The sequence below is a fragment of the Micropterus dolomieu genome, linkage group LG06, assembly GCF_021292245.1.
Source record: "Micropterus dolomieu isolate WLL.071019.BEF.003 ecotype Adirondacks linkage group LG06, ASM2129224v1, whole genome shotgun sequence".
In the NCBI taxonomy this organism is placed as follows: Eukaryota; Metazoa; Chordata; class Actinopteri; order Centrarchiformes; family Centrarchidae; genus Micropterus; species Micropterus dolomieu.
The window spans coordinates 11,659,709-11,683,218 of NC_060155.1; the positions used below are offsets into that span (position 1 = coordinate 11,659,709).

General features: G+C 39.9%; 5 protein-coding genes across 7 annotated transcripts in view; 4 read left to right on the forward strand and 1 right to left on the reverse strand.

Annotated features, from left to right (window-relative positions):
• Nucleotides 1-858: 858 nt before the first annotated feature.
• Nucleotides 859-16,857, reverse strand: LOC123972920 (CCN family member 1-like). Of its 2 annotated transcripts, none has more exons than XM_046052685.1 (5): nt 16,774-16,857; nt 2,290-2,503; nt 1,851-2,186; nt 1,518-1,723; nt 859-1,344 (listed from the first exon to the last, which is right to left on the reverse strand). In XM_046052685.1, exons 1-5 carry the CDS (start codon nt 16,795-16,797, stop codon nt 1,042-1,044), a joined length of 1,083 nt encoding a protein of 360 aa, XP_045908641.1. In that variant the 5' UTR covers nt 16,798-16,857; the 3' UTR covers nt 859-1,041. The 2 variants fall into 2 exon arrangements, with proteins under 2 accessions (XP_045908641.1, XP_045908639.1); XM_046052683.1 differs by lacking the exon at nt 16,774-16,857 and adding an exon at nt 2,632-2,703.
• bcl10 (BCL10 immune signaling adaptor) lies at nt 8,093-10,824 on the forward strand. 2 transcript variants are annotated; one of them, XM_046052686.1, is made up of 3 exons: nt 8,093-8,586; nt 9,093-9,381; nt 9,478-10,824. In XM_046052686.1, the coding sequence occupies exons 1-3, from the start codon at nt 8,536-8,538 to the stop codon at nt 9,879-9,881; spliced, it is 744 nt and encodes a 247-aa protein (XP_045908642.1). In that variant the 5' UTR covers nt 8,093-8,535; the 3' UTR covers nt 9,882-10,824. The 2 variants fall into 2 exon arrangements, with proteins under 2 accessions (XP_045908642.1, XP_045908643.1); XM_046052687.1 differs by having other exon boundaries at nt 9,481-10,824.
• Nucleotides 11,081-15,301, forward strand: mcoln3a (mucolipin TRP cation channel 3a). Its single transcript, XM_046052682.1, is given in 13 exon segments — nt 11,081-11,212; nt 11,773-11,995; nt 12,080-12,247; nt 12,357-12,510; nt 12,796-12,865; nt 12,940-13,036; nt 13,191-13,293; nt 13,545-13,657; nt 13,981-14,130; nt 14,312-14,413; nt 14,523-14,645; nt 14,774-14,980; nt 15,101-15,301. Coding segments are annotated over 12 exon segments (1,644 nt in total). The 5' UTR covers nt 11,081-11,212; nt 11,773-11,776; the 3' UTR covers nt 15,239-15,301.
• Nucleotides 16,858-16,885: 28 nt separating the features above from the next.
• On the forward strand, nt 16,886-23,197 carry ssx2ipa (synovial sarcoma, X breakpoint 2 interacting protein a). The gene is made up of 14 exons (XM_046052681.1): nt 16,886-17,042; nt 18,208-18,337; nt 18,541-18,707; nt 18,899-19,105; nt 19,675-19,785; nt 19,870-20,005; nt 20,104-20,179; nt 20,276-20,456; nt 20,738-20,885; nt 21,076-21,212; nt 21,402-21,575; nt 21,662-21,779; nt 22,118-22,271; nt 22,588-23,197. The coding sequence occupies exons 2-14, from the start codon at nt 18,295-18,297 to the stop codon at nt 22,730-22,732; spliced, it is 1,797 nt and encodes a 598-aa protein (XP_045908637.1). The 5' UTR covers nt 16,886-17,042; nt 18,208-18,294; the 3' UTR covers nt 22,733-23,197.
• A 93-nt stretch (nt 23,198-23,290) lies between these two features.
• Nucleotides 23,291-23,510, forward strand: part of gng5 (guanine nucleotide binding protein (G protein), gamma 5) — a 2,373-nt gene continuing 2,153 nt past the window's right edge. Inside the window, exon 1 of the mRNA XM_046052693.1 lies at nt 23,291-23,450. Coding sequence (XP_045908649.1) covers nt 23,370-23,450 — 81 coding nt within the window. The 5' untranslated portion in view covers nt 23,291-23,369. The remainder of the gene's footprint in view (nt 23,451-23,510) is intronic.

Genomic DNA, 23,510 nt, shown 5'->3' on the forward strand with positions numbered 1-23,510 from the left:
ACCCCTCAATATTTGCATGAATTCACACAAAGTCATATTTCAGACTAGAATGAGCAACATAACACCACTTTGCAATTTAGCATGCTTGAAAGAAACTTTAGAAGAGCAAGGAGAAATTATATTTAACTAACACTGTCACTGTATTGCATTCAATAGCAGAGAGCTACACAGTTCACATCGAGGCTTGTCCTCTGTTCTGCATGTAATATCTCTCTGTGGAACATTTAGATAATTCTCTTCGTACCCTATAACTGTTTCATAAAACAACATTCTGTGGCTTTGTGCCCAGTGTCCAACAGCAGGAAAACTACTGTGAGGTTTACATTACACTCATTCCTTTAACACACGTAGGCTTTCTCAGAAGTGGGTCAGCCAGATGCAGTTGAAACAGTATAGCTCATTTCCTACTGAAAATGGTTACGACAGAACCCTGGAGAATTCACTTTTTTCAGATTATTAGATTTTTTTTTTTTTTCCTAAAACATAAAACACTGCAGTTTTCTTATTGTTTTATGTGTTTATTTGTGAAAAATTAAAACAAAACTTACAATTTGGCAGTTAGTCCTTCAGTCATATTTCAACATTTTACATAGGCAAACAAGTGTAGACAAGAGGATGGCAAACCCATATTACTATACTATAAGATCACATGATTAAATCTTAACAATACATTGAGTGAAGTATGAATAACTAATCCTTCTAAAGAAAATGAATAAGTACTGTAAATCAACAGAAACACAGCGACATGTGGAATGACTGATTTAGTAGCTGCCATAATTTTTAACATCATTTCCATGTTGTCTTGTCAAGAGAGGCTTAAATATGTTAAGTGTACAAAATAAAATATTTTGGTTTAACTAGAAAAAAAAAAAAAATCACTGTCATAAAAAAAGCTTCGAACAGAAGCAAAACCACAAGGCTCCAATGTTATGAAGCAAAATCATGAACAATATTGTTCAAAAAATTCATCCTTCAGATGTCTGCAACCTCAGGGTCACTCAACACTTAAAGAAGTCTTCTTTTCCACTTAAATTCAGAACTTTAAATTTGCAATTTGTGGATATCATTAAAAAGTCTATAGCGGCCAGCTGTCTTTTCATTATTGTCAGAGCAGTTAAAGCTACACTTGCAAGACTCAATCATCATCACCATCCTGCTTGTGATATCTCCATTTGTGCATCGGAAGCGGACAGGTGACGTCTGGGTTCGGTGAGGCCTGCAGCATCGCCCATCTGAGCAGGACCCATAGTACCTAGGCTGGAACTTTTTCAGGCTACGGCAGCCTGAGTGGGACAGTTTAACTGGATGGATGGCCTTTTCTGTGTGTTTGCATTTCTGACCTTTCTGTTAGGGAGAAAACATCAAAAGTCATGCTAAACGTAACCCGAGAGCTCTCAAAATGTAATTTATGGTTAAGATTGTGTTCTGAGGTTACATACCACTATACAATGAAATAATCCAAATTAATCTTTGTAAATTCATGCTAAAATTAAGAACATTAAAAGTGTGGAATGTACCTTTGATATTGTAAAGGTCATTTTGTTGCACGGGCGGACTTCACAGATCCGAGTCTCTTTCACCAGTTTGCACTTGGTGTTGCTGTTGCTAGTCCTGGTGGACACTCCAGTGCCACAGGATTTCGAGCAAGGTGACCAAGCTGTGGTGTGAGACACACACTTGACTCCTCTGACCAACATGTGACCCAGTGGGTGACTCCTGAAAGCTGCACAGAGAAAAAAATAAGGTTGAGAGGCCTGAACATGTCGCTACGTTATAATTTCATAACATGTTGTTATATTTGGCTCCTAGTTCACTTCAGCATTGAAAGGACTCTGTGTAAAACTGCTCACCAGGTAAAGATTCGCCTGTCCACACAGGAGCCAAGTTATTCTTGTGGGTCAGGTCGTCTTTGTCTTTACTATGCTTTTTTCTGTGTTTCTTTACCACAGAGCTCTCTGTCTTTGCTTCCTCATGGCATATGAGTTGTTCACAGCACTGTCCCGGTACCTTGACCCGCCTGGGCTTGGCACAGCCCAGTTTGGGCAGCGTGAGCTCATGTGGGCAGAGGGAGACGCATCCAACAGCACCGTCCATGCAAGTGCACTGGTGTTTGCAGTTTGGACGGAAGGTTTCCCCGTTCTGGTAAATCTTGTTGTTGTACTCACACGTTCTTCCATCTGATCTGGCTGTTTAAGGGGGAAAAGAGAAAGTGGTGAGGTTGGAAATCAGAAGAGGAAAGGGAACAACGTGAATAAAATTTTAAAGAAAAGAGAACAGAAATCACTGTACCTCGACAGATGCCCTTAGCAGAGCCATATCCCCCTCCAAAGTTGCACTCCAGTCCCTTTGCGTGGTCACATGGCCTTGTCTTGCTACAGTCTTCAAAGAGTTGTCGTGCACAAACTTTACAGCATCCACAGCCATCCAATGTTAGACTGACTCCCGTTGCACATCTGGGGGTGTCTGGGGGACACAGACAGTCCTTTGGGCATAAGGCTGACACCTGAGATAAAACATGACATCAGACGTTTCTTATCAAAAGTTTGCTTCCAAAATCCTCTTATATGAGCTAAACAAGCAGCTAATGAATGAACAGTTATTATAAAGATTAATTCAGATTATATTCCTTACCAGTGTAATGCAGAGGCTCAAAACGACAAAGACTTTCCACATCTTCAGAAGTTAAAGTTATCTTTCCTGCGTAAACCAAATCAAACACCAGACCTGGCAGTGAGCTGACAAGTGCTTGCTCTCCCTCTTTTGGAGTCCCCATCTCCTTTTATACACTCCAAGCAGAGCTGACGTATGTGCAGGCTGAAGAGGTGTCCTGAAACTATGAGAGGAATGCTTCTCCACATGTCCTCCCATAAGCCCACAAGAAGCCCCCCCCCCCGTCTCCTCTCTCTCTCAGCGAGCCAAGAAATACCCAGTCTACCCTACATTCTTTCAGGGCTTTCTCTCCAATTTAACCGTGTCATTTTTATATCAGTTTATAATCAGGAAGTAGAACCACATGTAATTCCTCTGGCATGCTTTACATTGCTTGCTGCTAAATACACGCTATGCATAATTTTGTTCCTGTTCTGATAAATATTAATTATATCATTGCTTTAAATTTATTTGAATACTTTTTAAAACATCATACCTTTAGATCCACCCAAAGGAGGCATTATAGGTGTCCTTTTGTTGTTTGTTAAAGTCATGTTTGTACAGTACTTATTGTTGTTGCAATGTTTTTATTATGCAACCTTCTTGGCAGATCTATTTTAATCTAAATGAGACTGTACCTGGTTAAATAAAGGAAAAAGAAAGAAAGAAAGACTGGTGAAATAGGGTTAAGTAAAGGACAGAAAAAATAGGCACATTTATACCTGATACTTGAAATATGTTCATCATCAGCCCCATGCATGTGAGAGCAGCCCCTCAAGGAATTCAACATCGGGGCACCACAAGTTCTGACATAAATATTGAAGGAAAGCTACATATTTCTATAACCAACTGAATTTCTATCTCGGATGAAGCAGTGTTTAGACTGTTGCATGCTGTCTGTGATCGGTATTTCTAGTTTCTAACCTTGCTCATGTTAAAGTCACGGATGAAATTCAATCAGTCACCTATAAGGGTGTGGATGGCTTAGAGTTTCTTTGACTTCAATATTTCAAAATAAGGGGAGGAGAGCCTCCTGGAATGCATGAACCCTAGGAATCCTTTGTTCGTCTGAATGAGAGCGTCCAGAATGAGAAACACACCAGAAAAAACAAAAAGAAGAAGACCGAAAAAAGAAAACTTGAGCAATGCCTGAAGCAACATTCCACTCAGGATGAACATTGAAGGTTTCTTTGAAATAGCTGCCAGGATAAAAAGCATCCTCGTCTATCCACATCAAAGAACAATGGAAGTTATCAGGGGGAATAAATGCCTTTCCTTTCATTATAACCTGTGAGAACAAGAGGCTGAGCAGGGCAGACTGGCACAGCCTCCTTCTTATCTAACTGAGGTTACAAGGGCCAGCTTGAATTAGTGCCAGCTCAGGCAGATGAAGCACAAACAAGCCTCGTGCATTCACCAATGCCTGGAAAATGCTGACTGTTGTGGTTTCAAGTGGAAACTTTTCCCTCCAAAGCTGTAATATAAAGAATTTGCAGAACCATGTTAGGTAAGTGGAACATCTGATATATAACAGGCAGCTGGATTACCTGGAAAGGATTGCAGTTGCATACCAGCATTTGAATGCATCTTAAAATGTATAGATTCTAATATTAATGAAAGTATACAACTTTTAAATGATTTCCAAGGAGAACTTCTCATTCTTTTCTTGCCTTTTCTTTAAGTCAGAGGTCAGGGTGAGTGGGATAAGACTTGGTGCCATGCTCAAGGGCACTTTAGCAAAGCAGAAGTTTGCCATTATAGGGTTTTAAACTCAACACTCTCCCTACTACTACTACTACAATAACTCTTATCACATGTATGCAGCAAAAAACCTTGTTAGCTCAGCTTAGCATAAAGACTGGAAGCAGGGAGAAACAGCTAGCCTGGCTCTCTCTGACAGCCCCTGGCACTCTCTGGCCCAGTCACACAAGGTACAGCAGAATTTATCCACACATCTTCAAAAAATATGTTGTTCTGGAGGCTTGGTGAAGGGGGTTAATTAATAAACTGTAGTTGGTAAGCTAACTGCTAACAGTCTAGCCAGCAGGAAACATGCGAGCACTTATACATCATTTCATTCAAAAAATTATTAAAAGGAAGTTTTTCCTCGCCTCTGTCGCCTAGTGCTTGCTCTTTGTGGGAACTGTTGGGTTTCTGTAAATATCATCACAGAGTATGGTCTAGACCTGCTCTTTTATGAAAAGCGCACAGAGATAACTGTTGTTGTGATTTGGCGCTATATAAATAAAACTGAACTGAATTGAATTGAATTAAATGGGAATTTTAAAAAGCTCTCCTTGCTAGCAAGCTTGCTAACTGTCGGTTAGCTCAATCACTAATAGGACAATAAGTTCAAGTATTCAAGAGGTATATTTGTACTGTCGTCTCCTGTCTCATTACTGCAAACCATTCCTCTTTTGTTTTGCATTTTATCCTCCAAAAGAGGATGCTGAAAGGGGAAGGTGCAACAGCTAATAAGCTATATGCCACCATTTTGGACTCTCTGGCTCTCTGTTCCCTCAGGACTGTGAAAATGGTCTGCTTTTGGTTCATGTGTAAATTTGCATGTAAAAATGCCAAGTTCCTGCGGTCACCCAGATTTACCTATCTTATTAGAGATGTTATACAATATATAATTACCCTCCCTGGGAATTATGCTATCAGGGAGCCAAAGATTTTACTTTTGTTACTCACTTTACTCACATGACACTTGATAATGTGCAGCATCCCACTGAAATTAAATCGCTCCACAGTTTTAGTTCATTACATGTGCCTGCATCCTTGAGGATGACATTTAATGAGACGTTGAGGGCAGTCAAATGGGAAAGGTGAATGGGCAGATGTGATGATACTACATACATTCATGCTAACATAAAACAAAAAAGAAGAGATAAATATGGGATTCAAACTCTGTGTAGCATGAAGACAGAAAATGGAAAGTCAGAAATACCTCCCCAGTTGTACACAGTGTTTAACCACAATTGGTCTGAGACAAGCTTGTTTTGGCTGTTACGTGAGAGCGGGTCATACACTGTACGAGAGACAGGAATGTCTGGAGGGTCTGTGCAGATATGATTAATCCAGTTCATTACATCATTTCTATTAATGACTTTCACTTTCTTTGTGTCTCATTCACTGTAGGGGCCACTCACAAGCCGGTGCACTGGGTTCGTCTGAATATCACAGCTGATTCGACATTATTTCCAGGTTACTGCTCTCTTCTGCTGTTTGACATGAATGATGTGAATCACTGTGAAGCTTTTCTGGAGAAAGTGGGCATGTATTGTCCATTTCTGTGGAGGCTTTGTTGCTACTTAACAAATGGGTTTTTTTCTTGTGTAAAGAGACTGATCCACATAGGCTACAGTTTGACCTTTTAACACCTGACATTTAAAGGGCATCGTTCTGCTGCAGTTCTCCTCCAGAAATTGCTGAGATGTGGCAGCAGCCAATCATTATTATTACACTGAAAAAGCTTCTAGAGAGCAGAAGGCCGTGGCCTGATTTACAGTTAGCGGAGCTTACTGCTTGAGGTTGGTGTTTTCCAGCTACAAAGTACATATTACATTGCCGAACATGACTAAACAAGCCTGACAACAATCTCCTCAGGGGGAGCCCATCCTCAAACACTTCTTGGCATATGATGATTAGAGGGAAGTGAAAATTCTGACTGCATGTGTTTTGCCATTTTGCTATTTATTTCATGTTTACTGGAGTGTTATGTTGGTTATTCTCATGCACTTTAGTTCACTGTACAATTATGGGAACACTTTGTTCTCTATGCTTTGATTTACACTCTCCCTGAAAAACTTCTTTAACAGTTACTACTAACTACTGTATATGACTGCGGCTAGCTTTCTAATATCCAATGCCATCTAATGCCACCTCCACTTTCAACTATATTTGTATTTGTTGATGAATATGGTAATATACAACATAAATCAACAATGTATAAGTCTATAAAACTGACTTTAAAAACACATTTGAGCTGATTTAGCATTTTAAATACTGGTATACTGTGAAATATACAGCAGTGGATAAAAACTGTGTAATGCAACATTAAGACGGTGGAAAGTAACATTTACTCAAGTACAAGTTTGAGTAAGTTGAAGTTTTATATTATATATAAAACTATATACATAAATCATTACTTTTACTCTTTTATATAGCACATTTAAAAACAGCCCTAGCTGACCAATGTGCTTTCCAGGTTCAAGATACACAACAAATATACATGACAAAAACAGTTGAAAGTGTCAAAAATGTCAAAACTCAACTCTGTGTGAAAGCCAATGAATGAATGAACTCAAAGACTCTACATACTCACACAGGTGTTCCCACTTATTCTGGCTGAGTAGACCTTTGCTCAGGTTGAAAGTGGGTGGAACTACTGTCTGCTGGGAAGTACATAAAGTCCCCAAACTCAATGTACAGTGCGAGTACGTACGACAAAAGTATAATGCAGTCTGATTATAGAGTCTGATACAACAGTCCTGCAATAAATCCTACATGTTAATTTATCAGTTAATATAATATAATATGCCATCATTCTGTAAATCAGTAATTTAGCTACATTTAGTCAATGTAGTGGTGGAAAGTAATGACGTTTACCCAAGTACTGTACCTAAGTACAATTTTGAGGAACTTGTACATTTCTGGAGTATTTCCATTTTATGCTTCTTTATACTTCAATTCCACTACACCTTAGAGGCAAATATTGCACTTTTTGCTCTGCATATATACACTAGGTAGGTAGGTAGGTAGGTTTATTGTCACAATATAACAAGTTATAGAGTGAAATTGAGTTTTGTAACTCCCTACTGCTACATAGCAGACAATATACATTAATACAGAATCAATTATAAAAGTAATTCATATATACACTACATGTATTTTCTAACTTTAGTTACTTTAGTTAATAATACAAAAATAAAATAAATGATGATGTAGCTAAAGTAAAACTTTATTGGTCTCCGGGGGAAATTTAAGCTACCTGGCAGTAGCCTATATGTATTATTCTTAAACAGGCTTCAAGAACACCTTTACCTTGGTATGTAGATTTTGTAAGTATATTTTTATGCTAATACTTTTTTACTTATACTTGAGTCAGATTTTAAATGCAGGACTTTAACTTGTGACACTGTATTTCTACACTCTGTGGTATTGCTACTTTTACTTGAGTAAAAGATTTGAGTACTTCTTCCACCTTTGTCTGTATAATCCTGATCTTCAAAGTGCCAGTAGCTGTTAGATAAATATAGTAAAGTAGAAGTATAAAGTAACATTAACTGAAAATTCTACAGTACAATGCGAAGCACATTAAAAAACATTAAAAATATACTTAAGCACTATATTTGAGTAAATGTACTGGATAGTCACTTTGTATTTCTGAATGTGTGATTTAAAAAAAAATACTGTGTGGTACGAGATCCAACAGCGCCACCCTGTGGACTTGTTTGGAATAGCACTTCACCTGTATCGGAAACATTGAGCAAGCAATTAACACTCATCAACACGAGGAAGCCTTGTCTGCTCTTGGACGATAGGTTTTATCGTAATTGTAGACTTTATTGTTATTTTTTTATTTGCAGATAGGCTACCTATGAAAAGAAATCAGTTCAGTGTGAAACCGACGACTTTGCTGTCTGTAACTTCTCTTCTTGTCGTGTCGACGCCTCGACAGAATCAGGAAGTCCGGGGATTTTTCAGAAAAGAAAACTTGTATGGACGGTGGATACCCCACCTTTAAACGACAAATAATGAAGCGTCGCATTTGTTAACGCTTACAGTTAATTTATTGATGTAGTTCGTATAGTTCGTAGTTCTTATAACAGCTGTCCTTCGTTACCCGGAACACCTGGATTTTTCATTTTGCGGGTGAGAGGGATGGATTTTCCTCATCTCACTGAAGATGAAATGGCAGAGATAAAGAAAGACGTGAGTATGACAGTTCAGCTAATGACTAAGTATCCTATTCTGATAAGGTATGCTATGTGGGAAATAATTACAGACAGATTTATGGCTCTGCCGACACATTATTTGTACATTGTTTTGCGTTAAAGGTCTGTTTAAAGGAGGAAATACCCCGCCACACCTAATCTGCCCCCCCCCCCCCCCCCCCCCCCCCCCCCCCCTTAAATTGAACACACAGGCTTCAGATTGAGTGCATATTTTATGTAGATCCAGAAAGTGTTTGCACAGTCTGCCTCATCAAAAGCACAGGGATAAACAGGGATAGACAACATGGAGAGCAGAACCAGACCAGGTTTCAATTCATTTCATTCCACCTGCTGTAGACATTTACCTGCTGTACTCTGCTTTGAATGCCAACCTGCAGATTCTCAGCCTTCTGACAACACAATGTAAAGAGTTACCCCTCCTTTTCAGAGCAGCTCACTTTGTTCTCCTTTTGCCTCTCTTATCTGGCTGCTGTGGATTTCCAGGTGCTGACCAGACTGCGGCACTACCTCTGCGACAAGATCAGGGCAGAACGCCACCTCGACTATCTGCGCTCTCGACGGATACTGACACGAGATGATGCGGAGGAAATCAGCTGCAGGACCACACAGACCAAGAGGACGGCCATGTTGTTGGACATACTGGCCGAGAACCCACGGGGCCTGGACGCCTTGATTGACTCCATAAGGGAGTTGCGCGCACAGAACTTCATCATCACCAAAATAACAGACGAGGTGCAAAAGGCCAAAAACGATAAGATCGAGTCTCTCAGAGGTTAGTAGGCCAAGTCACGATGAAATCTGTCTTTCAAATTCATTATATGTTCTGGATGCTCTAATTCTGATCCCCTCCTCATCTGTCACTCCGCAGCAGGGGTTTCCAGTTCCTCATCTGACAGCAGCCTCAGCACCCTGACTAGCGACCTCCCCACATCATTTTCAAACAACTCCACCCTGCTCTTCCACCCAGACGGAGAACGAAGCCCTTCCACCTCAGAGGTAGCGGGCTCACTCAATCTGCCATCGTTACAGAAAGGCGGAGACTTTCCCTCTGGGGCCAGTGCAAGCATCGGCGCAGCTTCCTCCACAACCTCCTCCAGCCTCCCGAAGCCCGGAGACCCGGGTGCTCCTCCGCTGCCGGAGGAAGTAATGGTTGAATCCCCCTCCAACATAGATGCTGGAGCCCCGGGGTGCACCAGCAGTGGAGGTGACCCAAACTTCCAGCCCCTACGGTCGCGCTCGCTCACTCCAACGTCACATAGGAGCATCTTTTGATTTCACATCACGATAAGACAGTTTTAATACAGTTGTAAGGACAAACCAGCAAAATCCTCTGCCACTCAACTCAACACATGTACAAACACTCTCTGGTTGTAGTCTCACACTGTTTTTGGTGTTGCTCTTGCCTTTGATTAGGCGGTTAGTGATAAAAAGCTGTACATGGGATATGCTACTACTACCAATCAGCTTTGGACAAGAGAAAATGGCAACAATGTATCACTTGATTTGGGGTATTGTTTCAAAGTTTTTGATACAGGTGCCAATTCTTTGCCTTGATTTTGAAATAAGGCCTAAATAATACCTTAGTTTTAAGAATATACCCACTTTTTTTAATTAAACAAAAGAAGCCACACCTCTCAAATGTCAAATGTTATTTAAATAAAAGCAAGGGTACAAGAACACTGCTTAAATAAAAGTACAGTTAAAAAGGCAAAATTATGATTTAAATCAGAAATAATCTCATCAATAAATAAGTAGAGTATGAATTTGGGCAAGCATTTGATTCCATCTTTTGGGACTTAGTTTTCGATACTCGTGCTTCAAAAGTATTGAGGTTTGATGCTCACGTCATGAGTTAAGGAAATCTGACTCATCCTCTCTAACCTTTTCTACTCCTCTTCTTTTATCAATTTCCTGGTATATTGTAAAAACACAGTAGTTACAGTTTAGATGCAGAAAGAAAGTTACACTGGAATGACTTGAGCATATATGTGTACTGTAGTCTGAACTCATGAGATGCTGCCTTTGGAAGAAAGCGATGCAGCTCCACATGATGATTTCCAGTTCATTCTATGCAGCATTAAGTCAACAAGAAATTGCTGTACATTGTTGTCACTACACAGGTCTCGAATCACAAAGCATATTGTGACATACAACCCAAATATCTGGTCGTGTTCAATAATCTAATGCGTAATAAAGGTTTTCTGTATGAATTCAACTCATGTTTTCTTTTTTCTTTTATTGGTGACTGTGGTGCTTTTAGAAAACAAATGTATGCCTTTATTAAAGTAGCATGAAGAAAACCTACAACCTTTGACGTATTTGCTTTCCAGTAATGCTGTCTGCAAAATAGTGTCTGAGACTTGCTAGCTCTCAGCAACACAATATTAATTCATGAAGTCAAATTCAAATTACATTTCTACAGACTGCAAACGATTAGTTTGTGTGTGCGCAGAGACTTTAAATGAGTTCTATTTTTGTTTTGGAAAAACTGGAAAAGCTGAAAATGACGCAGAGGAGTGACAGTCATTGTGCTGAAGGCTGCTTTGGTGACTGCACTGCCTGATCTTCACAGACGACAGTGTTGGTTCGCTGGTGCACAGCAGGTAATTCATTTATTATTATTATTAATAATTTTATTCTTTTTGAGTTTTTCCTTAAACATTTGAGCTTTTACGCTATATATATATTTAAAATATTGATGAAAAATTATATAATTACACTACAGTAATATCTGCAGTGTAGGTACCTTTAACTTTATTCATTTCTGTTTGCTGCTGCGTTTTTTTGCAAACATTTAAAATTGAATATGTGTGAAGTCATTTAGTCTACTACAATGAGCCATTGGTGAGCTAAAAATGTATAAATTACGTTGCACCCCTACCTCCCAACTCATTTTTAAAAAAGCCATAAAAAAAGCATTTTAGTGCAATTAGTTCGCACTCCAGTGTAACATTTTAGAGAGTGACAGCAGTGAGCACATGCAGGAGAACCAGTTAAGATAAACATCAGAATGATTGGAATGGTTGGATCCTGACTGTATGACGACTGACTGTATCTTCAACACATTTCTGATGTGTAATATGCCTTTAACAAAAGAAATATGAAGAAAAACTTTGCTCAAATTGTCTTCTCAAAAACAGCACAAATCTATTCTGTACTTCAGTAAAATGGAGGACTCTGAGCCACTGCTGGCCACAAGGTCAGAGGAGAGGAGGCTTAACGGACACTGCAGATGCGGCACTCACACTCTGTCGAAGATGGTGGAGGACTTCAGACGAAGGCTCAAGTACTTCTTCATGAACCCCTGTGAGAAATACAGAGCCAGGGGTCGCAAACCATGGAAACTGATGATACAAATATTAAAAATTGCGATCATCACAGTCCAGGTAAGGTATAGAATTATTTGGTTAGTATTTGCCAGGTCACTTTATTTCTCAAATTTATGTTTTTTTCCCCCTTCTCTGCTTCAGTTAGTCTCCTTTGGCCTGAGCAACGAAATGATGGTCACTTTCAAAGAAGATAATCTGATGACATTCAAACATCTGTTTCTAAAAGGATACAAGGATCACCGGCTGGGAAGCTATGCGCTGTACACAAAAGCAGACGTATATGATCACATCTACTACATTATGGACAGGGTACTGAACTTTTAGTTAAGACAGTAGCTAACAATCATACCACACAGGGATTTTGTGAAAAAATGTATAATTTTATTTTTTCCCTCTTCTTTCTATATTTCTTTTTCAGTACATCAATCTCCCAAACCTGACAGTAGGTAACCTTGCATACGAGTGGGCTGGTGGAAAGTACACGCCCCTGTCTGTCTGTCAAGAGTTTTACAGAAACAGCAGCATCGATCCTGAAAATGAGACCCTTCATATTGATCCCCATATTGATAAAGGTACAACATTGCTATATAAAGAGAAAAGATGTCAATTTAGTCATCAGATAGATTCATATACAGCTGTGGTATACAGATTTTTTTGTGCAAGATTTATTTATGGAAGCTGATTCATGGCGTGAATGGAAAATAATCACAATGTGGATTTACTTGTGACTCCATGAAAATAGGAAGCTTATAATAGCAGCAAAACATAGTCGCAGGAATGAATGCTGAATAATTCCTCTGCTGAACTAACTGACTTCATCTGCTTGTGGATTGATTGCCTTCATTTCCTTCTTGCAGATTGTATTTTCATAAATCCTGTGCAGTCGTTCGACAACAGCAGTTTGAACTTCTCTATAGATTTCAAAAGGTGACTAAACTCACAATACTGGTTTCATGCCAGGTGATAAGAGTTTTAGCAGCTAATAATGTTTGTGTGTTCAGGCTGCTATCAGTGAACATCTACCTTACTCTGAAAACCATCAATCTTCAGACTGTGCGGCACCACGAGCTACCAGACTGTTATGACTTCCATGTGATGGTTGGTGTCAACATCTGAAAAATGCCACACCCTTATCTGAGCTTTTAGGATATTTTAAAAGATAAAAACATACATTTTATATGCTCAAAAACATATTTTTGGGTCATGTCTTTAGCTTGCCACTAACTAAATCTTTATTTTCTTTATTATACAGATCATGTTTGACAATCGTGCACACAGTGGAAAGATAAAGGTTGATGTTAAAAATGACGCAAGAATTTATGAATGCAGAGACTGGAAGGTGGAAGGTATTTAAAGTTTTACCCAAACTTACTTTAATCCCAGCTATTGATACATGATTACTCATACTGGTTATTTCTTCAAAGGCCAGTAGGGGGCATTGTGACATTATTCTGTAACCCTTGACACATGTATGATTTAACTCAGCATCTGAGTATTACAAGAGAACAACACTGTATGTCTCAGGTTTGTAGAAGCAGCAGCAGCAGCAAAAATAGAGCGCCACAAATGTAACACCTAACCTGATATCTATGGCTCTATGTTCTAGCTGATAAGAACGATTACCTCCTCTTGTTGTTTGACTCTGTGGTCATCCTTGCCTGCTTCACCTCTCTCATCCTTTGCACGCGATCCATCATCAATGGAATCCAACTCCAGTTTGTAAGTTATGAATTTACTTGTAATAACAGGAAACATAATAATAAAATAATAAAAACAAATTTATCTTAAGGAAAACAGTTAAATAAAAATTTAACTAAATGGTCAACTCAGAACCTCAGTATCATGACAGGTCAGGGCCGTAGCCAGAAGATAGAAGAGTCGCCACCTCCTCATCAAATAAAATTATAAACCTCTTAAGTAAAAAAAAAAAGAAAAAAAAGTGTTACCATTTCATGTATAAACTGAGCTATCCAACTGCCATGAATGAATATTAGTCTGTTTTGATGGGTTTTTTTTACAGTATCTGAGTTTCTCTCATGCAGGAATTCAACACATTCTTCCACGCCTACTACAATAAAATAGTTACTTGGTCAGACCGCATGGAGTTTGTGAATGGCTGGTATATCCTGATCATTGTGAGCGACACACTGACCATCGCTGGGTCAGCGCTCAAAATTGGAATACAAAAAAAGGTTTGCTTCTCAGCTTGATTGACTATTTTTAATTAGATCATTCACTGTAAGCCTGTTAGGCTGAGGCTAAATGGTCCGTTAGTAATGGGCCTTGTATTTGGAGCGTGATATATAAAAATGAACTTGTACTTATTTTATGTTTTTTTTTTTTTATCTGTTTGTGTTTTCTTTCCTCTTGCAGTACCTGACAGACTATGATGTCTGCAGTATCTTGCTGGGAACAGCCACAATGCTTGTCTGGGTCGGTGTACTTCGTTACCTTGGTTTCTTCAAGAAATACAACGTAAGAGCTGCCATGATGCTACTTTTTGTTTTGGCATAATGCATCAGCCAGCCTGTTAAAAGTAGCAAATGCATATCCAGAGGAACTGAAAACCTTTATTCCCTTCTAGATATTAATCTTAACCCTAAGGGCAGCATTCCCAAATGTGATCCGATTCTGCTGTTGTGCGGCCATGATCTACTTCGGGTACTGTTTCTGTGGTTGGATCGTCCTCGGGCCTTACCATGACAAAGTATGATAATCATAATCAAGCCTATTTCAAGTGTCAGTGTGACATAATAGATTCCCCTCGGAATGGGGGAGCTTTGTTCAGGTAACAATGTAATATTGAAACTTCATTATCAAAACCATTTTTCCCAGTTCCGAACGCTCGACAAGGTGACAGAGTGTCTCTTCTCTCTCATCAACGGGGACGACATGTACGCCACCTTCCTGCAGATGAGAGACAAAGGCTACATGGTGTGGCTTTTCAGCAGACTTTACCTCTACTCCTTCATCTCCCTCTTCATCTACATGGTGCTCAGCCTGTTCATCGCTGTGATTACTGACACCTATGAGACCATCAAGGTCAGTCTGAGTCACCTGCAGTCACATACTAAAGAAATATTCTTAGATCTTCCTGTGGAGAGATACTTTTCAGGTCATAGTTTTAATTTCTACTAATACTATGCAATGGTACTGTTCCAGCATCACCAGAAAGACAAGGCGCCCGTGTCCCAGCTTCAGGCCTTCATAGCTGAGTGCAGGGACCAGCCAGAGTCTGGAAGATACCAGACTGATGAAGAGCCAGTTTCCCGCTGCCTCTCTCCGTGCTGCTGCTTTTAATGACATGAGAAGATGTGTCTTTTACCTTTGCCAAGTGCGGACAAAGAGCTGACATATGATGAAACTGAATAAAGCCACAGAGAGCATAGAATATCTTCTTGCTTGAGTAGAATGTTATTAACTTGTTTTTTTTTTACTTGACTTGCTGACCACTACTGAAGTAAAATGCTAAATTTTTCCTGTTAAAGACTGCTCAGAGGACCTCTTCGTTAAATGGTCACTAGTGTAATAGCCTTATGGCAATAATTTAAATATGAACATGCACTAACAACCAATTCCTCCTCAGTTCAGTGATGCATTCAAAAGTGGTGGACTACTTTTATTTGCAAGAATGATTTGTTAGTGATTCCCTGATGAGAAATGTCCCCCTCACTGCACGATAACAACATAACTGGAGGTTTTACAAGCACTTGAGTATACTACTTAATTAATGTAGCTGTAGGCACTAGGCAACATTCACTGCCACTAAATGTCACACAAGAGCACCAGCATTTCGGCCCACCAAATACCATTGATACAAACAGTAATTTTACCTCACAGATGATCATAAAACACACAGAAATAAAATAAAATTCACCAAAATCATCTTTGTTAGTCTTTCCACTGTTCCAACAATCGCCCACTCTGGTTTGTCAAAATAAACCCTCAATTCACCAAAATATTCTGACTCTATGCCTCAAACGATGTAATACTTGGTAACAAATGCGACTGGCAAAGTAGCATATGTCCACTAAAAGTACAACATGATGACATTATGGAAATGATCCCTATAGAAACATAGGGATCCATTTTGTTAAATCAAAAACAGCCGTTATGTCGCTCATGCACCCCACCAGACTCAAAAAACCTGTAATTTTAGATTGCACTTGCAGATCATAGTTAAACGAACGTAGTTCAAACTTGACAGAAATGACCAAATCTGTGTTAGTCTTTCCACAAGGGGAGTGAGACACCATTCTTTGCTCAGGCTATCTTTACATAGCAAATAATTGGTTACTTCTATATTAATGTTCAGAACCTTTAAAAAAGTAGATTTTACCGACTTTGAAATCTAACTTCCCCTGAATGTACCTACCTATGTGATGAAAAAGCTACTAAATACAGTTCATTAAGTAAGTAATTGCTTGCTTTTCATCCTTTGTAGGATCTTGGTGTATATTTTCTCTGCATATTTTGAACTGGGCTATATATGTCTCTGTGATTCTACTTTGTGTATTTTTGTACTATTGCTATGTATTTTTTGTGCACTGTCTGATTATATTATATATTCTATTCTAATATACTACATATGTCTTAAGCGCAACATAATAGTTTAACTGACAACTATGAAATAAAAAAATGTATGCCACAGTGTTTCAAAAGTCTCTGCAAAGTATGTAGTGGGGCATTTATTTTACCACAGCCTGCTCCTGAAATAGAAATCAGTACAAAACATGACGTTTATAATGCAAATAATATAAACTGGGTTTTATAAAGGCAAGACCATACAGTGAGGTCAGCTCCATGCAGCCTGTAAGGACTTTGGTGACACTTACCTCTTGCAGCCACAGGGGTGCCATTGCAGTGCTTCATGACACCTGACAGCATTTCTCATTTGCATAATCGTCTAACGTTCATATCCAATGTACGGCTCAGATACTGGTTGCCTACCAACGCTGCCTCCAATAACAAAGATGTTTGGTTTGAAGTCAGTGGAGGACTAGACTTTTAAAAAAAACACACACAACTAGCAGCAGCTGCAGCCGCCTGAGTAGTACCTACTGTAGGGGCCAACTCTGCTGGACTGCGTTCACATAAAAAATAGGTGAGTGGGGTTTTTTTGCGGCCGACAAGGTGACGGCTGAACTCGGCATGGCAGTTGCTGGTGTTTTCGATGAAAGATAATTTTGTTCATTTTGCCGACATTACCGAACTTGGCAAGTGTTCGGGTTGAGTTGACCCATTTCACACCGTGAGAATGTTTAACTTAGCATACAGCTAACTTATTATCCAGGTTGGCAAACTAACGTTACAAACCAGCAGTTAATAAATTGGATCCAGATTTAACGTTTTGGCTAACGTCGAATTCATCTTTCAAATCAGGAACATAAGGATCAGGTACATATCTTGAGTGCACTGGTCAACTACTTATCGCTGAAGTTTGTAACGTTCACGATTTCACGATAACCTTGTAATAAAAATATGTCTGTGCTAAACAAGGGTTTAGCAAACGAGCTAATGTTAACGTTAGCTAACCTTAATTTGGTAACGTCGAGTTACTAACGTTATACGTCAAGATAACTCTACAGTAACTATTTAATTTATGAAGACCTCTTTATCTAATAACGTTATGGTTAACCCACAAAATTAAGCACACTTGTCTTTATCTTCGCCTCAGTGTCACTTAACTTTAGATAAAAGTTGCGTGTGTTTTCTGGTTTGGTAGATAAGAACATTGGCTGGGATGCACATGACAGGGCAGAGAAACGCAGATACTTCTGTCGACTGGTCGTTGTGTCCAACATGGTGCTCTAAAGCTTTTACTGTTGCTTTGGCTGCAAGGTTCACCCTTTTGTTAATAAGCACAATGTGCTTGACAGCCCCCTTAACACAAGTTGGTACACCTCAGTACCTTGTAAAGTTGTGGGAGTGGCGCAGGTGTAGATATCTGGTTCAGCTTGTTTGGGTAGAACATGTCAAGATCATAATAATGTCCCGGAGGCACAAAAGTAAAAACATGCACATGCACTCTCAGATTTAGCCCCTCTGTATTGGCTTTCTGTCATTTTTATCTGTGTAAGTCTTTTGGCTCGAGGCTGAGATCATCATACTGCCCTGCGGTTTCAGTTGCCAGTGGCCAATAGGAGAGCCCTGTTAAACCCCAATCTAACCCCCACTGGCAGACATCAGGCGGTTAATCCTGTGTGGGGGACGCAGCAGCCCAGATTATCTATAGCTGGTCTGTCTCATTGCTTGATGCTCCATTGCAGGGCTCAGATCCAGCGGCAGACTGCTAATCCACCTCCGGGGTTGATCACTCATGACCTCACATGCTCGTGTCCTGATGATTCGGTGATATGGGAGAGTGGTGGACAACTGTGCCAGCAGGGACATCTATGGGTAAATGTCTCTACTAATGATTTGGTAGAATATCTCAGTAATAGAAAGGCTCATTAGCTCTGCTTTTTGTGGGATCTGCTAGAGGTGACCCATATTTTTGTTCCCATTTTAGTGCAGCAACCTAATTCAAGCCTCTCAGTAGGAGAAAGCATGTACCTACCATTGCTATAGTTTCCCTCTCTCTGGTCTCTCTCTCTCTTTAGGAAACTATGAGATCTCCAGCATATCGCATGTGACAATGTCTCCCTTGAGGCAGAACAACCTTGTGTCAATGCACTCTTCTTTGCCCCTGTCCAAAAGCTCCTACAGTGTGCTAAGTGTCTTTTGCACAGATGATAATGTTCTTCAGTGCATTTCATACATCAATCAGGTACGGAAACGCCCTGGTTTAGTTATTGTGTTTTATAAAAATAAAATGCATTAATCTAGTTCACATTAGATTTTGATGTTAAATTTGGACAAATGTGCCCCTGCTAAATGCTCATTATTGTGATACATTATCCTTTATTTCTGTAGAGATCATTGACTTCAACGGTGACCTAAGTCCTCTTTCTTTCACAGGAGCTCGCCTCGCTGGGCCTCTCCACATGTATCGAGGCCAGCTCACCAGGGGGATCCGGCCTAAACACAGTGCCAGCTCTGAACGCCATGTATGAGCTGCTCCAGATTCACAGGCGGAATATGTGCAATTTAGAGGAGCTTGAAAAAGAACAGCTGAAGAAATCCAGCTCCTTGGAACACATGCAGATGAACAATTCCAGACTTAAGGCACGTATGACAGAGCTGGATTCAGTCTGTCCAGCTCAGAATACCAACAGACTTTTATCATTTTCTATAAACTGCAGTAATACATTGCTGACCACCAGAGGGCATAAAAGAAACATATTATTCTGTACACAGCAAATTCCCTCCTTTCTCATTCTTCCAAAAATAAATGAACTACTCTACTACAGAAACCAAACAAGGACAAGACTTTCTATCATTTTCAGTAGCACAATGATTTTCATGCAGTTATCTGTGCTTGGAAGGCTTAACATACCTCTTCTATCTACACCTACCAGTGAAGACATAAAGGTTATTTATATCACAATAGTGTAGAGGTAGGAGCGGTGCTGGGGCCGCTTTAGTTTACTAAACATTTTTAGCTTCATAAGAAAATTGAAAACGACAAATACCTGGTCCACGTGTGTAGATACTGTCTGTGGATTTACAGTCTGTCATATTAAATGGGATTTTGCTCAGGAATCCACTCTTGTAGGTTTAAACCCTGAACTAACTGCGTGTGCAAAACATCGCCATCTCATTGGCTCATAAGAGTTGTGTGTATTTCCTTCTAGGATCAGTTGGAACTGTCTATAAGGGAGAAATCGGGTCTACATGAGACAGAAAGGCAGCTACAACTCAAAATTAAGACTTTGCAGAGCTGCTTGAAAACAGAAAAAGATGAGGTATAGTTTTTGGTATTACAAAATGTGCACCTAGATAGAGTATGCATGAGCCTGTCAAACTCACGAGTCGGTCATCCTGGATAGGTTCAGAAGCTCCAGAGTATCATTGCCAGCCGTGCCTCTCAGTACAGTCATGATGCCAAGAGGAAAGAGAGAGAAGCTGCAAAGCTAAAGGAGCGCCTCAGCCAACTACTGATCGACAGAAAGGATAAGAAACTAGGTAAATATACTTCCACAAAAATGTATATTCATTGCTCTTTATTGTGGGAATTTCAGGACTAGTTCATTAAGATTTGGCCTCCTATTTTTCCCAACTAGCTATTGATGTACTGAATTGCTTGGGGCGTTCAGATGGGAAAAGGAGCCAGTGGAAGACTGCAAAAGCGACAGCAAGGTTTAATGAAAATCATCTCTTGGCTTGTTTACCATATTTGCAGAATGTTCAGTCATCAATCAGACAACTGTTTTTTTTGTCAATTACTCTCTGCAGCCACGAGAGTGAGATGTACAAGTCCTTGCTCAGTGACTACGAGGCGAGTCAGAGGTCCCTGATGCTGGAGAATGCCGAGCTTAAGAAAGTCCTCCAGCAGATGAAGAAGGACATGATACATATCCTGAGTCCATGCCAGCCCTCTGCCAGAGGAGCCGCTGCTGATGACAGTCTGGAGCAGGTATTATTAGTGGCATAAAACCAACAGTACTCTGTGTGATTACGTGTAAGGTGCAACAAAACTGATTTGACGTGTAGTTCCTCTTTAAGCTCTGACTATGGACAAAGGATTATTAAGCAACATCCAGGGTGCTGACTTTCTGATGGATAGGCAACCCACAGGCTGTATTAATAATGTGATAAATCACTACACTGAAACTTTATCTGTGAGTGTTGACTGTCTTGAAAAGAGACGCTTGCATGTTAAAAATATAGCTCGTCTGTTTCTGCTGTTTTGCTCAGGCAGATTCGGATGGGGAGGAGAAGGCGGGTGACTCCAGCAGGGAAACGCTGGACCAGTCCTGTGAGCACGCCAGGGAGCAGCTCACAAACAGCATCCGCCAGCAGTGGAGGAAACTGAGGAACCACATGGAGAAATTAGACAGCCAAGGTACACGTAGCTCTGTCACATACCCTGATATACTGCAAAAGTTACTAAAAAAAGTTCCTAACTTAATGTGAGGTTATTAAAAAGTTGGATTGTGGAAAATGTATAGCTGTTCCCTGAAGCGTTCAGACATATATACGTATATCTGGAAGGAAACTGACATTATTAACTTTTGCTGTGTTTGTCTGCCAAGCCTCACAAGTGCAGAATCAGCTGGAGTCCAATAAGGAGGTGATACCAAGGGAGACCCACGAGGATGAGATGGAGAGGATGAGGCGTGAAGTGCAGCAGTGCAAAGAGTTCATTCATGCACAGCAACAGCTCCTTCAGGTTCGTTTCTGCTCATTAAGTCTGTGCAGGTTAAACATTTGCTTAGCAGAGTTTTATACCAATATAAGAGGCTTTTCATTATGCATGCAAATGAATGGATGAAATTGCAGTTGAGATAAATGAGCCCTGGTCATTTTGAAATTGTAGAGAATATTTTGGTCTAAAATGTGTCTGTTTCTGCCTGTGCAGCAACAGCTCAACACATCATTTGATGATGAGACAGCAGCTCTTCTTAATGACTGCTACACACTGGAGGAGAAAGAGCGTCTCAAAGAGGAATGGAGGCTCTTTGAGGAGCAGAAGAGAAACTTTGAGAGGGAGAGAAAGAACTTTACAGAGGCTGCTATTCGCCTGGGGCGAGAGGTGCTCAAGTCTTCTGAAGTAGTACCACAGTTTTATTCAACATACAGTATATTGTGGGTAAATGCAAATCTTTTTGTAATCCACAGAAAAGGGCCTTTCAGGAGGACCGTGCTTCTTGGCTCAAGAATCAGTTTTTGAACATGACTCCTTTTACAGACGGAAGGAGATGTTCCTCATCTGATGGCCAAAGTGCCTTGTCAATCAGTAAGTCTGTGTAATTAAAGATTACTCACAAAACAGGACTACAGGTTACAGTTGTAACAGATGATGAGCATTGATTTGTGGCACAAATTACCGGTAGGCCTGTAATGATAATTTAGAGAATAAAACTTTTGTCAGAAAAATACAACGAATAGGAGCATCAGAGCATGCCCCAATCGACGTATGTTTTGGATCTTATTAACACTTATGATGTTGATGAATAAAGAACACTAGTTATGATATGCAAAAAACAATACAGAATAATAACGGTAGTTTTCTATTTATAGTACATGTAAATACCTGTATCTTTGACTTTTATTTGAACATCCCCTGCATTTCAGGAAGTGAGCCAGAGATGAGAATGTCTTCTACAGACGCTCAGCTGGCCAAATCCTCAAACTACGCTACGTTCTCCACTCCTAAACCTACACAAAGTGCTGCTGTGCCATCCACAAATGAACTTTACCGGACACTCCGCCTGATACCAGACAGCAGGTATTGTTCAGTCACTTAATTGTCTGTGTTTTGTGAAATTTGGATTTGTGTTTCCGCGGCATGTTTTACAGTGCTGGGGGTTAATTTGAGCAGTGTTATTTCACAAGGAATACTTCAAGCCAGTGTAGGATATGAAGTTTTAGCCTTCATACTCTTAACAACAGATCTAAAGTTGCTTGTAAGTACCTCCAAATATGTTCTGTGTTGTATAAGAGTGAGGATCAGACCCTGTTGCTGGTAGTGGTGTTGGCTGTGTCATACCTATGAATCCCTGCATTTTATTTTATTTTTTAATTTTTTTTTTTTAACATTTCAGTTCCTCCAGACTTTCAAATCGTAGATGTTGGCAAGAGTCCAGCACCATTGAAGATGGAGAAACTCGATTCAAGTCAAAAAACAAAATTCGATGTGGAGACTTGAGCATCTTCTCTTTGGGTGAAGATGAGAACAGCCTCACTTGAAGAACTTCCAGTGCCTTTTTGTGACTTTGCAGTGGACCTCTTCCATGCAGTGGCATTAATTCATGGCGGAATATCCTCAACACCGATAAACATTTTTTGCAGCATCATTGTTATGTTGCTTTGTTATGGACATGCACAGATAATTCACCAAAGCTGATCAATCAAGAAAGCACTTTAATATCCCTGCCATTGTTCTTTTCTTTACATTTCTGTACAAACAAATGAACACTGACAAATCTGATTTAAAGCTATATTCAAGGGAGAGCGTCTACCAAGTAGTGATTTGACCATATTGGAGTTAGAAATGTCTGTTTACATGTCGATTCTATTGAAAGGGTAAGTTTTGGTTTAAAATGTAATGTTTACACATAGTAGATGAATAAATTATGAGTATAATTTTAACTTTAGATTGAGAATGATATGCTCTACTGGTGGAGTAGCACAATAAAGGTATTTTTAATGAAAGGTTGCGTTCTGTCTTTTAATTTGGCGCCTGCTAGTGTGTTAAAATGTGAGTTGCAGTCACAAGTGTGAACAACCGGAATCCGGATGTCATCATCTTTGCTTTTGTCTCAGCATCCAGCCCAGGATCCCACCCCACAGCTCGCGTTTATTTTTTCACAAAAACACATCGAGAATGTCGGGTTCCTCTAATCTTGTAGCGATGAAAAAAGTCGTACAGCAGCTCCGTTTCGAGGCGAGCATAAACAGAGTGAAGGTAATGTATGTGCTTCTTGTCTTTTGTTTTTTTGTTCCCCCCCCCCCCCCCCCCCCCCGC

Bases quoted from the DNA above. Each gene is read 5' to 3' on its own strand.
- LOC123972920 (XM_046052683.1), bottom strand. From the start codon at position 2,673: ATGTGGAAAGTCTTTGTCGTTTTGAGCCTCTGCATTACACTG. The intron at 2,504-2,631 runs GTAAGGAATATA...GTTTTATCTCAG, and splicing joins TGAGCCTCTGCATTACACTG to GTGTCAGCCTTATGCCCAAA. The intron at 2,187-2,289 runs GTACAGTGATTT...CCCCTTAAACAG, and splicing joins TGCTAAGGGCATCTGTCGAG to CCAGATCAGATGGAAGAACG.
- bcl10 (XM_046052686.1), top strand. From the start codon at position 8,536: ATGGATTTTCCTCATCTCACTGAAGATGAAATGGCAGAGATAAAGAAA. The intron at 8,587-9,092 runs GTGAGTATGACA...GTGGATTTCCAG, and splicing joins TGGCAGAGATAAAGAAAGAC to GTGCTGACCAGACTGCGGCA. The intron at 9,382-9,477 runs GTTAGTAGGCCA...GTCACTCCGCAG, and splicing joins TAAGATCGAGTCTCTCAGAG to CAGGGGTTTCCAGTTCCTCA.
- ssx2ipa (XM_046052681.1), top strand. From the start codon at position 18,295: ATGGGAGAGTGGTGGACAACTGTGCCAGCAGGGACATCTATGG. The intron at 19,106-19,674 runs GCACGTATGACA...ATTTCCTTCTAG, and splicing joins TGAACAATTCCAGACTTAAG to GATCAGTTGGAACTGTCTAT. The intron at 20,886-21,075 runs GTACACGTAGCT...TTGTCTGCCAAG, and splicing joins GGAGAAATTAGACAGCCAAG to CCTCACAAGTGCAGAATCAG.